General features: G+C 39.0%; 1 protein-coding gene across 1 annotated transcript; it reads left to right on the forward strand.

The window, feature by feature from the left end:
• Positions 1-953: 953 nt before the first annotated feature.
• Positions 954-10,271, forward strand: LOC132832674 (V-type proton ATPase subunit G 2-like). Its single transcript, XM_060850761.1, has 3 exons — positions 954-1,035; positions 6,439-6,539; positions 9,803-10,271. The coding sequence occupies exons 1-3, from the start codon at positions 954-956 to the stop codon at positions 9,974-9,976; spliced, it is 357 nt and encodes a 118-aa protein (XP_060706744.1). The 3' UTR covers positions 9,977-10,271.
• The last annotated feature ends 4,121 nt before the right edge of the window (positions 10,272-14,392 follow it).

Below are 14,392 nucleotides of genomic sequence, written 5' to 3' on the forward strand. Positions count from 1 at the left end.
CCTGGCAGTAGCAAGCACTTCTGCTACTGTGTCATGAGATAGGTGGCAAAAAGCCCTGTTGCGTAATTGATGAGACAAGCAGAAAATTGTCTGGGAAAACTCACCATGGGCTGTGGTGGTTTCACGTTAATCCCATTTGAACTACTCTTTGTCAAAAAAAGGGAAAATTCAGCCCAATGTCACTTGTATTTAATTGACTAACAACCAAAAATAAAACACGTGAATAAACAGTAATCTGTCATTGTATTTTAAGAAATCCTAAATTGAGTTTGATTTCCAAAGGGCTCACTTGTTTATTTTCTTGAGAAAATTAGAGGATGCATAAAGGGAATAGAACAGACAGAAAAATAGACTTTTAGGGAATGATGGATGGATGTATGGTTCTATGGATGATCAATGATGTGGCCTTGGGATTTCATGGTCTCCTGGAGAGTGTTACAAAAGATACCTTCAAGGATTTTTCTACATTGAGCAATGTATTCCAGTTTTACATAAGAATAGCCGGCAATAGGCTATTCAGACCCTGAAACTTGGTTCATTGTTCAACTAGGTTGTGGATGATCTCCATATTAATCCCAAATTGACCTCCTTAATTTCATCGTTTTCTGGGGAAGAGTCGCAAAATTCAGTTGAAATCCCCGCTCCGTGGACAATTAAGATTTACTGCCTTGTTCCGTACCCCCTCCCTCATTCATACGAGAAGAAACCACTCTCTCCAGCTACCCAATCAAATCACTTAATCAATATCAACAGATCAATTAGTTCTCGACAATCATTTTACAAAGAAATATGCATCTGCGTTGTTTGATTAAATTGGTTAAAAATAATATATGGTCTGCCTCTGCAATCTGTGACAGTCATGGTGATTTGAACAAGCACTAGGACCCTGAGGAATCTTTCTTTGAGCCTCATCTGGTACCTGATCCAGAAGAAGCAGACATAGAGAAAATAAAATGGCTAGCCAGTCACAAGGAATACAACAGCTTCTTCATGCTGAAAAACGAGCTGCAGAGAAGGTTGCTGAGGCCAGGAAACGTAAGACCTTTCTCTTTATTTTATCTAGTTCTTTCATGTTCACAACAATTTTAAAATGGCACCTTGTATTTTAATGATTCCAGTATGTTTTATCTAAGGAATGTCTGCTCCTATCTCTCATATTGCATCCTGAAAGACTAATACCTAAGAGGTTTTTTTTATTGTATTTGACATGGAATAGATTAATAGTTTGAACAAGGCTAATATATAAATTAGTTTTAAAATAATAAATTTCAATTTGAAATAACATGATTATATTGAAGCTGGGTGGTTTATATTTCTGACTGTCCTCCGATCTGGACATTAGACTATAAGACAGGGTTTATTTAAGGATATTTTATGGATGGAAGTGAACATTAGAAAATTGTATGGCCTTAATTATATTTTTTGGTATCATTCTCACCAAGAGATAAAAGGATTCAAAGACTTGTATTCTTCTGGAGATCCACTAGAATTGTGAACAGACATACTGTCAAGATACCGAGGGATAAAATATTAAATTTACCTTCTGTTTTAATTACCTACTATGAATATGCATTTATTTTATTGCTTCTACCCCATTGATTTTAGACTTTGTAAATCCTACACTTATACTGTTCAGAGACTAAAGCGGAGGGCAGACCTCTTGACCTGTATTACTCTGTAATTAGCAAGCAGACAGATTCATTTGCTCAGACCCACCCTCCAGTAAAATGGTTACATTTCCTGATGGAGGACTTATGCCTGAAACATTAAATCTCCTGTTCCTCGGATACTGCCTGACCTGCTCAGCTTTTCCAGCACTGCAATCTTCAAGTCTGATCTCCAGCATCTGCAGTCCTCACTTTATCCTGTATTTAACTGACACCTGATATTTACAATCCACACCATAGTGGCACAGCCAGTAATGTCATACATTTAAGAAAATAGTTCATGGCCTGCAGCAAAGATATTTAGAGACAAAAAATTTCCAGATGCTGGAATCCAAAATAAATAAACAGGAGGCCGAAGAACACAGCAGGCCAGGTAGCATCATCAGATGGAGAAGTCAATGTTTCCGGTATAAACCTTCTTCAGGACTTGGTATGGAGGTGTGGGGAAGCTGGGGTGAGAAGAGTAGCAGAATTGTGAGATAGTAATAGAATTGTGAACATACTATCAAGATAAAATATTAAATTTACCTTTTGTTTTAAGGTACGGTGGCTCAGTGGTTAGCAATGCTGTCTCACAGTGCCAGGGACCTGGGTTCGATTCCAGCCACGCGTGACTGTGTAGAGTTTGAATGTTTTCACCATGTCTTCTGGGTGCTCCAGTTTCCTCCTACAGTCCAAAGAGGTGCAGGTTAGGTGACTTGGCTATGCTAAATTGCCTGTAGTGTTCAGGGATGTGTAAGTTAGGTACATTAGTCAGGGGAGATGTAAAATAATAGGGTAAGGAAATGGTTCTGTTTGGAGGGTCAAGTGTAGACTTGTTGGGCCAAACAGCCTGTTTCCACACTGTAGGGATTCTATGATAATAGGTGGACATAGGTAGTGGGTCAATGGAAGGGATGAATCCATTATTGTGTTGATATAGTCTTACCGGACCATAGAGAAGTGACTGGTGGTGATTTAACCTGAGGTTGAGAAGGAGAGTCCTTCATGGCAACTTCAAATGGCAATGGGAATTGAGCCCACGCTATTGGCATCATACTACTCTGCAAACTGATAATCCAGTCAACTGAGCTAAAGCGATTTGAATGAATCCAATTGGCAGCTGTAAGGAAGGGTCGATACATGAAATCGAAGGGAGGAGGCAGGGCTGGAAACGGAGTGGGCAATGGAAGGGAAGGTTTTTTGAAATTCGAGGACTCAATAATTTTTGACACTTCCTTCCAACTACCAACCAGATTCATCCCTCATGTTGACCATCCTATCACTATCTCACCATTCCGCTGTGCTGCTCTCCCCATCCCACCTTATCCTCGTCCCTGTTTATCTGGCATTCCGTCTACCCCCACATCTAGTTTTAAAGAAAGATTATACCTGAAACATTGACTAGTGCACTCCTGATGCTGTCTGGCTTGCTGTGTCCTTCCAGCCTCCTGTTTGTCTACCACAGCAAAGAAACACTAGCTTTCGGAGCGACGCTCCTTTATCAGGTGATGAAGGAGCGTCGCTCTGAAAGCTAGTGTGCTTCTAATTAAACCTGTTGGACTATAACCTGGTGTTGTGTGATTTTTAACTTTGTACACCCCAGTCCAACACCGGCATCTCCAAATCATGACAGCAAAGAAACAGCATTATGGTGAAAAAGTATTAAATTGAAAGATAAAAATAAAATACATGATAAGATTGGGACACTTTTAAAAGCCAACATAAAAAATGACTCAAAAATAATAAAGATGGAGACTTTGAGGGTGAGTGTGCAAGCAACATCAAGACACACAGCAGCAGCTTCTTTAAATATATTAAAAAAGATAGCGGCCAAAGTGAACATTGGCCCACTCAAGAATGAGGTTTGGGATGTAATAATGGAGTGCCAGGAAATGGCAGAGGAGATGAATACATACTTTGTATCAATTTTCATAGTAGAAGACATGAATAGCATTCCAAAATTACTAAATAATTAAGGGGGAAAAAGAGGAAAGGAGATAAATACTATAAATATCACTGGAGAAAGAACTATAAGGTAAACTAACAGGGCTAAAGACTGTTAAGTCCCCTAAAGCTGACAGGATGCATCCTAGGATATTAAAGGAAATTGCCAGAGAGATAGCAGATGCACTGGTAGTAATAATCCAAAAATCCTTATATTCTGGAAAGGTCCCAAAGGATTGTAAAACTGAAAATGTAACACCTTTTATTTAAAAGGGAAGGAGACAAAAAAGGAAATAATAACCTGGTTAGCTCAATGTCTGTTATTGTCAAAATATCAGTGCCCATTATAAAGGATGTAATAGCAGATCATTTAGAAATACATCATATGATCACAGTCAACATGGTTTTATGAAGGGGAAATCATCCTCACAAATTTACTATAATTCTTTGAGGAGGTAACAAGCAAGATAAATAAGGAATAGCTGTGGATGTTATATATTTGGATTTTCAAGGTATTTTATAAAGTACTATACATTAGGCTACTTAAGATAAAACAAAATTGTGTTAAATTAAAATATTAGCATGGATAAAGAATTGGCTAAATAGTAGAAGAAAGCAAGTTGGGATCAGTGAGGCATTTTTGAGAAAGGTAATCTATAATTAATGGATCACAATATCTAGTGGAATAGGGTTCATTGCTGAAGTCACACTTATTTACAACATATATTAATGACTTGGATGAGGAAAAAGAATGTATTATAACTAAGTTTGTGCATGACACAAAAATATTTGGGAAGGCAAGTTGTGAAGATGATACAAAGAATCTTCAAAAGGATATCAACTGGTTAAGCGAATGGTCAAAAACTTGGCAGATGGAATCTAATGATAAAATGTGAAATTATGCATTTTAGCAGAAGAATAGAGGAGCTGAAGATTACTGAAACGGAGAAAAACTGCAGAAAGCTACAGAACAGAGGGATTTGGGAGACCACATACATGAATCACAAAAAGATAGAATCATAGTTCTGTGGGAAATAGGAAAGGTTGGTCTTTATTTCAAGGGGAATGGAGTACAAATGTAAGGAGGCTTTGCTAAAGCTAAGCAAGCACTATTCAGAGTACAGCTGAAAGACTGTGAACAGTTTTGTGCCTATTATCTGAGGAAATATACACTGACATTGGAGACAATCCATTGAGGCTAATTCTGACCTTATGAGGGCAGAGTGAATTGGTTGGGCCTATATGCATTGGAATTTAGAAGAATTGCAGATGACTTTATTGAAATATACACCATTAGATATAGAAAGGTTGTTTCTCTTTCTGGGACAGTCCATTTCCAGAGGACACAATCTCAGTGGGGGACTCCCATTTAAGACAAAGAGGAGAAGGAATTTCTTATGAGGGCAGTGAACCTGTGGAGTTCCTTACCTTTAGAGGGCTTTTGAGCCTGGGTTGTTAAGTATATTCAAGGCTGAGTTGGAAGATTTTTTTTTAATCAGTATGGGAATCAGGATTGCAGGGAAAAGGCAGGAAAGAGGAACTGAGTATTTTCAGATTAGTCATAATCTCATTGAATGATGTAGTAACCTGATTGGCTGAATGGCTACTTCTGTTCCTACATCTTATGGTCTTACTACCTTAAAATAATCCGTATGGTTAAATATAAGTGAGGTGATTAAGAGGTCAAAGAATGATACTACATGCACTGGAGTACAGATAAATTGAAAAGCTAAAAGAAATGCTCTAATTTTTGAATTTTTACAGTATCCACTGGTTAATGGATCAGTTGAAATAAAGAGGTATAACAATTTGTGTCTATACCAAAGGCATATAAATAATAATGTTCCATTTAGCAGTGGTTAGAATAAGAAATCCTTTATATTGTTACAAATGGCTTCTCTATTATAGTCAGTCACGATATGTAAAAGGAATCTTCTCAGATGGTAGAAAAACCATTAGGGCGGCATGGTGGCACAGTGGTTAGCACTGCTGCCTCACAGCACCAGAGACCCGGGTTCAATTCCCGCCTCAGGCGACTGTCTGTGTGGAGTTTGCACGTTCTCCCCATGTCTGCGTGGGTTTTCTCCGGGTGCTCCGGTTTCCTCCCACAGTCCAAAGACGTGCGGGTCAGGTGAATTGGCCATGCTAAATTGCCCGTAGTGTTAGGTAAGGGGTAAATGTAGGGGTATGGGTGGGTTGCGCTTCGGCGGGTCGGTGTGGACTTGTTGGGCCGAAGGGCCTGTTTCCACACTGTAAGTAATCTAATCTAATCTAAAAAAAAAAGAACATAGCAAGTGAGATTTTTAACTTCAATCCTAAACAAATGGAATCCTTGGGATTACTGTGGGTGGTCTTGTGATGCAGTGGGTAGCCACAAACTCAAGGATTTGAGTGGAAACCTCAGGACCTGATGTCCAAAAAAGATTCATTTGTAATGTGGCCAAATAGGTTAACTTGCAAATACTTCCTGGTCAGTCAAACTATTGAAAGAACATTGAAGTACATTACCATCACTATTGATACATCCAGATAAATACATGTATATGAAAGTGTATGTTAAGAAGGCAACTTAGATTTTGAGTGAACTATAATATACCACTGTGACCACAGTCGAGAATCTGATATATAAAAACTCTATTTCCAAGGAATCAACAATTCCATAAAATGCTGTACAGAGAATAAAGTAAAGCTCAGGTTAATATACTCAGTCCATTGCAAATGAGAGGTAACTATTGTAAAACTAAGTTACAGTTTGTACACTTCAAACATTTGTGAATCAGAGATTATTGCACTTGCATTAACGTAAATGAAAGGTTTTGAGTGAGCAGTTGCTTTCTTATTTTAGGCAAGGCTCGGCGGCTGAGGCAAGCGAAGGAAGAGGCACAGGGTGAGATTGAACAGTATCGTCTGGAGAGGGAGAAGGACTTCAAACATAAGCAAGAAGCAGTAAGTGATCTGCAAAATTTGCCTAGGCTATTACTTTATGTGAATATTCCCTCCTCATTGCTTGAGAATTTCAAGAATAATGACTAGAAATGAGGCCCAAGTTTGTAATCCAGTGAAAATGTATTCCAAACTCACCATTGAGTTTTGAGAATTTGAAGTCAGTTTTAAGAAAATTTTGCGCCAAAATGCTATTATTGGCACAGTGGTCATGAAGATTGTGGATTCTGGTCTATGCATAACCTTTAGGGAAAAACAAAGAGAATGCTGAAGAGACTCAAGTCTAGCGACATCCGGGGAGAGAAAAGCAGAGTTAACATTTCAACATCAAATTAACATACTTCATTTGGCTGCTCAGATTTAACTGAAACTTTCAAGCAATCCTGGAACTTAGTGAGTTCCTCCAGTTTATGATGCACATACCTGCTTTATCCCTAATTTTTGCTACATTAGCAATCCACTCCTAGAACTGTAGTAAAAACAGTGTAATTGATTGGAGTGTCCTGTGGTTAGAACTATTATCTTCTTCTCTTTGGTCATAGACCAGTGACTGCTGTTGGAGCTGTATTTATGAATGTCAGGTGACAAAATGTTTCATAATAAGTAAAACAAATGCCAAAAATACTGGAAAGAATCACTTGGTTAGTCTGCATGTGTGGAGAGAACAGATAAATTAAAAATCTGGATGGAACTCTTGAAAAGAAGTAACATTATGCTCAATTCTAACAATTGGTTGAACTTGAAAGAGGCTAACTTGCTTATTATTTCCACATTTGCTGATCAACCCAAGGAGAGAACACAGTCAAATAACTTTTAAGAAGGGCAAAAGAGGAAAATCAGGCAATTACAGACCAATTAGATTAACATCCACTGGTGGAGACTGTTGGAGTTTATAATCAAGAATGGGGTAACTGAACCGGAGAAAACAGTGCTAATTTATATAATCTCTCTTCATAACCTAACCCCTGAGGCCCAAGTATCAATATTGTAAACTTATGTCGTAGTCTCTTCAGGCTAATACATCCTTCCAGATCTGGTGTGGTGCCCAGATCTGATCACGGCAATCCAAGTGGGATCTAACCAAGGTTTTGTACAACTGCAGTGTAACCTAGGAGTGATCTGACAAAGTCTTCAAAATATTAGTGAAAAAGAAAGGATAGATAATAATAAACTATTTTCCCTGGGGATTCTAGAATTGGGGAGCATTGTCTGAGATGAAAATGTGTTGCTGGAAAAGCACAGCAGGAATTCCTGAAGAAGGGCTCATGCCCGAAATGTCGATTCTCCTACTCCTTGGATGCTGCCTGACCTGCTGCGCTTTTCCAGCAACACATTTTCAGCTCTGATCTCCAGCATCTGCAGTCCTCACTTTCTCCTCGAGCATTATCTGAGAATCAGAGCCAGACCATTCAGGAGAGATGGTAGGAAGCACTTTGGCACACAAAATGTGGTAGAGGTTTGGAACTCTTTTTGACAAACATCAATGGATGCAGGAACAGTTGTTCACTTTAAATGTAAGATAGATAAATTTTTATTAGGTGAAGATATTAAGGAATATGGGTAAAGACAGATATAGGGAGATAGACCACAGATCAGCCATGATCTCGTTGAAGGGCTGAATGGCTTACTGCTGTTCCTATGTCCTTGAACTTGCTGTACATAATTTCAGGGCATGACCATCACTCTCAAATGAGATATTAGAGGACAAAGGACACCCTCAGTAGCATATGGGAAGGAAGGAAATCTCAGGAAGGATGGGGAGCTCCTAAACAGTCTTGTATGTTTCAATAAGATCTTCTCTCATTCTTCTAAGCTCCAATGAATACAATTTCAACCTACCCAAACTCTTTTCATAAGAAAATCTTTCCATCCCCAAAGCCAACCCAGTAAGCCTTCTCTGAACTGCCTCCAAGGCAGTTAGTTAGCCAAAACTGTTCCCAGTGCTGCAGGCACAGTCTGATTAGTTCCAAAGAAGTCATAATTTGACTTGAAATTCTATCTCTGTTTCTGTCTCCACAGATGCTGTCAGACTTGCTGAGTTTCTCCAGTATTTTTTGTTTGTGGTCTGATTAGTTCCTTTTATAATTTTAGCAAGACCTCCTTTATTTTTATACTCAGTGTCATTGACATAAAGGCCACGAAAAATCCATTTGCCTTTCCTATTACTCAATGAACTTGTATGCTAGCTTTTTGTGTTTCATGCAGAAGGACCCCCAAATCTCTCTTCATTGCAACTTTCTGCAGTCTTTCCCCATTCAATTCTTCAATTCTTCCTGACAAAGTGCATAATCTCTCATTTTCCCACTTTATACTCCATCATTCAAGTTTTTGCCCACTCGTTTGTCTTTATCACTCTGTAGACAACTTATGTCCCCTCACCATCTGCCATCCCAACTATTTTTATGTCATCCATAAACTTGGCAATAGGATATTCACATCCCTAATCCAAGTCCTTAACATTGTCAGTAAGTGTGACCACAAAACTGATCACCGTGTCTTGAAAATACTCTCCGTATCCTAATTCTTTGACTTATATAAGTTAGCCTGTCCTTTGTTTATGCTATCATATACTATTTCCCAGCATTACAGACTCTTATGTTGTAGCCTTATATGTGGTACATTATCGAACACATTTTGAAATCCAGATATATTGTATCTTTTGGTTCATCTTTATCTATTCTGATTCTTACCTTCTCAACAGTGAATTTGTTAGATATGATTTCTCCTTCATGAAACTATATTGACTCAGCTTGATCATATTATATATTTCTAAGTGCTCCCCTATTTTATCTTTTATAAGAGATGCTAATATTTTCACAATGATATTAGGCTTACTGACCTCGAGCTACCTGTTTAGGTCACCCTCCCTTTTTGAGTATAGATATTTCATTGACAGTTTTCGAATACACTAACTTTCACAGAATCTAAGAATTCTTCAACAATTACTACCAGTGTGTCCACTATCTCTGTAGCACTTGTTGGGATGCAGCTGAGAATACTAATCAAGTTCAAGTAACTTAGTGGCCTTGAATCCCAATAGTTTCCCCTAATACTCTTTCTCTAATGATAATTATTGTGTCTATTTCTTCTCCCCTTTAGCCCTTTGATAATTATTTTTGGATTTTTATTGTTATGAACCAAGTTTGAGCATTTGAAAAGCTTTGAGGAGAACAAAAGCAAAACATTAGCTTTGGATAATATGTGTTTCAACTCACCTTTGGGAATCCCACTATGCACCCCATTCTTTTCTCTCTTTTTTAATAAAGGTTATGGGATCCCAAGGTAACTTGGCAGCGGAGGTCGAGCAACAGACACGTCAGAAGATCCAGGCAATGCAGGCCAACCATCACCGTAACAAGGAGAAAGTCCTTCGCCAACTGCTAATGCTGGTGTGTGACATCAAGCCTGAAATACACCACAATTATCGCATTAAGATGTAGGCAAGCATAAAATGTGATGATCTACCATTGCACCACAACCGGTGCCTCAACAATAATGGCTAGCCACTTGTCAAAAACTAAAATTCAGACCTGGTTAAGTGATTGGCTAAAGCATCAATTCTCCTGCTTGTAATGTACTGCTCACAAGTTGTAAATTATTGTGTCTCTCCCAGTTGTTCATGGGAATAACTGAGAATACATGAAGTCATGTAAAATATGCTACACACAGAAAGCCAGCATTGATCTAAAAACATTTGCCACTACTATTAGATTCAACTTCTGAAAATTGGGAGTTCATTCAGTCCATTTCAATGTGCTCATGAGTTCTTTGAATTATGGAAGATTGTTGCTAAATTGGTGAATTTTCCTCATGTCCTGCACAGAAATTGCTGATAGGGATTCTCCAGTATTAAAATATTATATTATTTTTAAATTGCTTATTTAATCTTTTTTTTCAATCACAGAGCTATTCTCTGTTCCCTTGTTGCATTTCACACCATCATTATTGCACCTGAGATCCTGCTGATACCAGTATACTCTGTCCCAGATCATCATATTATGCTTCCCACTTTTCTGTCTGCTTCTTCATGTAAGGCTTTGACAAGTGACCCAAAGCCTCCCTTCTCATTTTCTCTTCTCATTGATGCACAGCTGAGGTTAGTTACTCATGATATAAAGTATTGCAGATGCAGTGACATTTTATAATGCAAAATTCCTGAGCTCCAGCCAGTGGGCTGTACAATTTTGTTATAATAACTAGGCCAATTAACATGAGAGATATTTATGATCATCAGTTAAACAATATTCTTTGTAACTGCAGGAGGCCAGGGTCATTCATTTCTGTCTCACAACAAAACCCAATCCACTCACTATATACACTAAAAAACCCTAAACTAACCAACCAAAATCTCTTACATTCGTATTTAATATACTTACAAGATATTTGTTCTGATCTTCAAGACTTAGGCCTCAAGTATTTGGTCTGAGTTGACTACCGAGGCCTTCAGTAATGAGTGACCATCAAGGTGTAATTTGCAGAGGTTGCTGTCTGTAAAATATATTGAAATGGAACTGTATCAGCATATGGAGTATGAAAAATAAGTACTAAAATTCTGTAAAATCTAAGAAAACAAATTGGTCTATAATGCATTTGAAAGGAAGTTGACAATACATGTGCAGTAACACCTTGATTGGTACATTGTCAACAATTCCATGCAATAGCCAAATTATTAACAGTATCTTCAAACTTATCACATAAGGTTAACAATATCAAAAATGAAAAGGATAACCAAAATCTCATTTAAATTCCCAAAGGAGCACAAATACCATGTTTTATTCCTAAACAGTCTTCCATTGCTTCTCACCAACAAACATTCATTTTTGGAATGACATCATAGTTGCCACTGACCACTAATTTCCCTGGATACTACCAACTGCTGCAGGTTTAATTCTTGTCTTTTGCAGCATGACCTAAAACCTTTGGTATTAAGAACATAAATCAAGATGAGTTTTACTGACCCAATAAAAATAATAAATCTCTTTCACTATGTTTTTTGTAAATAATTATAAGTGAATCATTTTGCAATGTTACAGTATTATTTTATTTACAATGTTACAGTGATATTTCACATGAGATTATCTTTTAGCTGTTCTTTCACAGTATGGATGCTTTGCAGTCATTTGATGTACAGTGTGTTAATCTGGAGAGTATTATATTTGGTAATTCAACCAGTCTGTCAGTCTCTTGATATTGCCAATTACTGAAAATAAACATAAGTAAATGCCAAATATTCAGATAGTTCCTGATGCATAATAATTTTGAAATGCATTGTGGAAGATGCATTTTCTGAATATGTCAATTTGTTTCCTGTTCTGTGTAGCATCCTTCTTGCATTATTCTACTATTGGGTAGCATCTACACAAACTCACCACATATACCCATGTCACAAGAGGGTGTCGCATATGCAGTCACAGTGGTCAACCTCTTCACGAGGTTCTCTAAATTGGAAGATTACTAAGTTTGGCTGAAGCCAAGTCATAGAGGTGCTAGGTCAATATGGTACAATAGGATATTCATGTCTGTGGTGATCAGGTATTCAATCTTGCGGAGACAAACTGCATGTGGGAGATAGGACTAAAAATGAAAAATAGTGCAATTAGTGCAGTATTTTCAAAGGTAGCGGCAAATAGTCACTACACCGTGCAGCAACTAAATCTTTTTCAACATCCTAGCAGCTCCTTGAATGTGTCTCTTTATTGCAATAAATGTTGGCCCTGCCAGTGATGCCCACATCCTGTGAATTAATTTAAAATAAAATCATGGTGCTCAGTTATAATTTTTACAATGTGAAGGATTGCTTTTCCTCTGGGTTTTCTATATATTTCTGGCATTGTTATGCATTGTGGCAGACAGTGGAACTATGTGCTCAGTTAACCTGCTGCAGGGTCCTAATGTCCATCTGATTAAAATCTTACACTTAATGAAAAGCCTTGATTGCCACATGACTGATGGTGAGTGCATTTGACAACTCTGTCCTCGTGCATGTTTAGTCGGCAGAATGAGAATTTCTCATGTTCTTACTAATACTAATTACAGCTATACTGTTACCACAGAGTGTCTTAGTTATTCTGGTAAATATCCAACAGGCCTATTCATGAGATGTGCCCTTAGGCATCAAAGTTTAACGTAGCGATTTGGCTCTTTTGCCCCACTAAATTGAGCCAAAGCATTCCATATTTTATGTATTGCTGCATCACAGCCATCCTGGAACTGAGGCATACCAGAGGTCATAATGACTTGATTCCCTAGCACCCCAGCTTAAATATGTAAACCATAGTCCTACGCTCTGTACGGGAAATTCATGTTCAAAGTGGGTTAAGGTCTGGTACCATGTAGGTTGTGCCACATTGTACCAGGTCTTAAATAGCATACCTAACCGTCCTTAAAGGGATGGCTGGAGAAAATTTGAAAAAGGTAACTGTCACAGAACTCCTTGTTATAGGACTGAGTAAAATTTCTACAGTTGCAATTCATTGGTCTTGCACTCTCTACCATTATGCCACAGTGACTATGTGACAGCTGGCAGGTAGCCTCTCCTATTATACCATGGAGTCCACTGGACCACCTCTGGACCTTCTGCTGCTCTTGTCTATCTCGATGGTAAAGATTGCAGATTTGGCAAGTGCCTTGGTGAGACACTGCAGTGCATCTTAGAGGTAACACACACTGCTACTGTGTTTTGGTGGTGAAGGGAGTAAGTTTTTAAAATTAATGGATAAGGTGCGGGTCACTTTGTCCTGGACGTTTGGAGTGTTGTTGGTGCTGCACTCATTCAGGCAAATTAAAAGTATTCCATTTTGCCATTGCCTTGGTGATGATCTGGGTTCTTTCATCAAAGTAATTAATATGAATTGTAAATATCTCAGACTCCATTTCAGATTCTTGTGGCACTCAAGATGACCAATTTATACCTACTCCCTATTTCTTGATAATTCCTCACAGCTTTGTTTCTCTGCACCTTATCCAGCACAGGACATCCTCAGGCTTTATGGACATTCCATTATCCACAACACTCTCTTTACTTTCTCACGAAAGATCTCGGGGGGGGGGAAAAAAAGTCTTAGCCAAACGTGGTTTCTCTTGCACAAAGATGTGTCGACCCTGCCCCGAGGGCACTGTCATGTTGAAAGTGAGAGTTTCTGGACCTTCACTGGTTGAAACCAGCAGCGCGCTGAGAGCACCAAGGGTTGCTGCAGTTTGAAACCAACATTTCCCCCAGCCACCATCATTCCTGAGGAAGGGTCACAGGACACGGAACATTAACTTTGATTTCTCTGCAACAGATGCTGCCAGGGATTTTCCAGCCAGCTCCTGTTTTTTTGTGACAGATGATGAGAATTGGTCTGCGCTCTCGTGAAGGGCGGAGTGACAATAACTCTGCTAAACGTCTGGGACGTTTTCTCACCCTCTTCCCCCAGAATGTTATTTATTTATTTATTTCTAACATTATCCTCTCCATCCGGGTTTTTCTCTCCCCGGTTTTGTCGGACGGACGCTCGAGCAGAAACCGTTAGGATCCGTTGGCGGTTCTGCCACTCACCTTGATTGACGCCTCCCACCGCCTATCCGGTGCTGGGTTGGTCCGTCCGTCACACACCTGTCCCGCCCATTAACCAATCAGTGAGTTTCCGTCCCCCTTCACCCGTCTCGCCCTACGTCCCCCTGAAAGTGCGCCTACAAACCCCACCCCCTTGCCTTGACTGACATCTCATTGAACCTATTGGATGCCGATATCATCCCTACGTCATCAAATTAGCCGGCTTCTAGCCTATCCGTAGCGCCCTTGGCGGCAATAGACACGCCCCCTAACCGGGGACTCGTTCATCTCATCCCTCTGAGCGGCTCGCTGACGTCCC

The sequence above is a fragment of the Hemiscyllium ocellatum genome, chromosome 35, assembly GCF_020745735.1.
Source record: "Hemiscyllium ocellatum isolate sHemOce1 chromosome 35, sHemOce1.pat.X.cur, whole genome shotgun sequence".
In the NCBI taxonomy this organism is placed as follows: Eukaryota; Metazoa; Chordata; class Chondrichthyes; order Orectolobiformes; family Hemiscylliidae; genus Hemiscyllium; species Hemiscyllium ocellatum.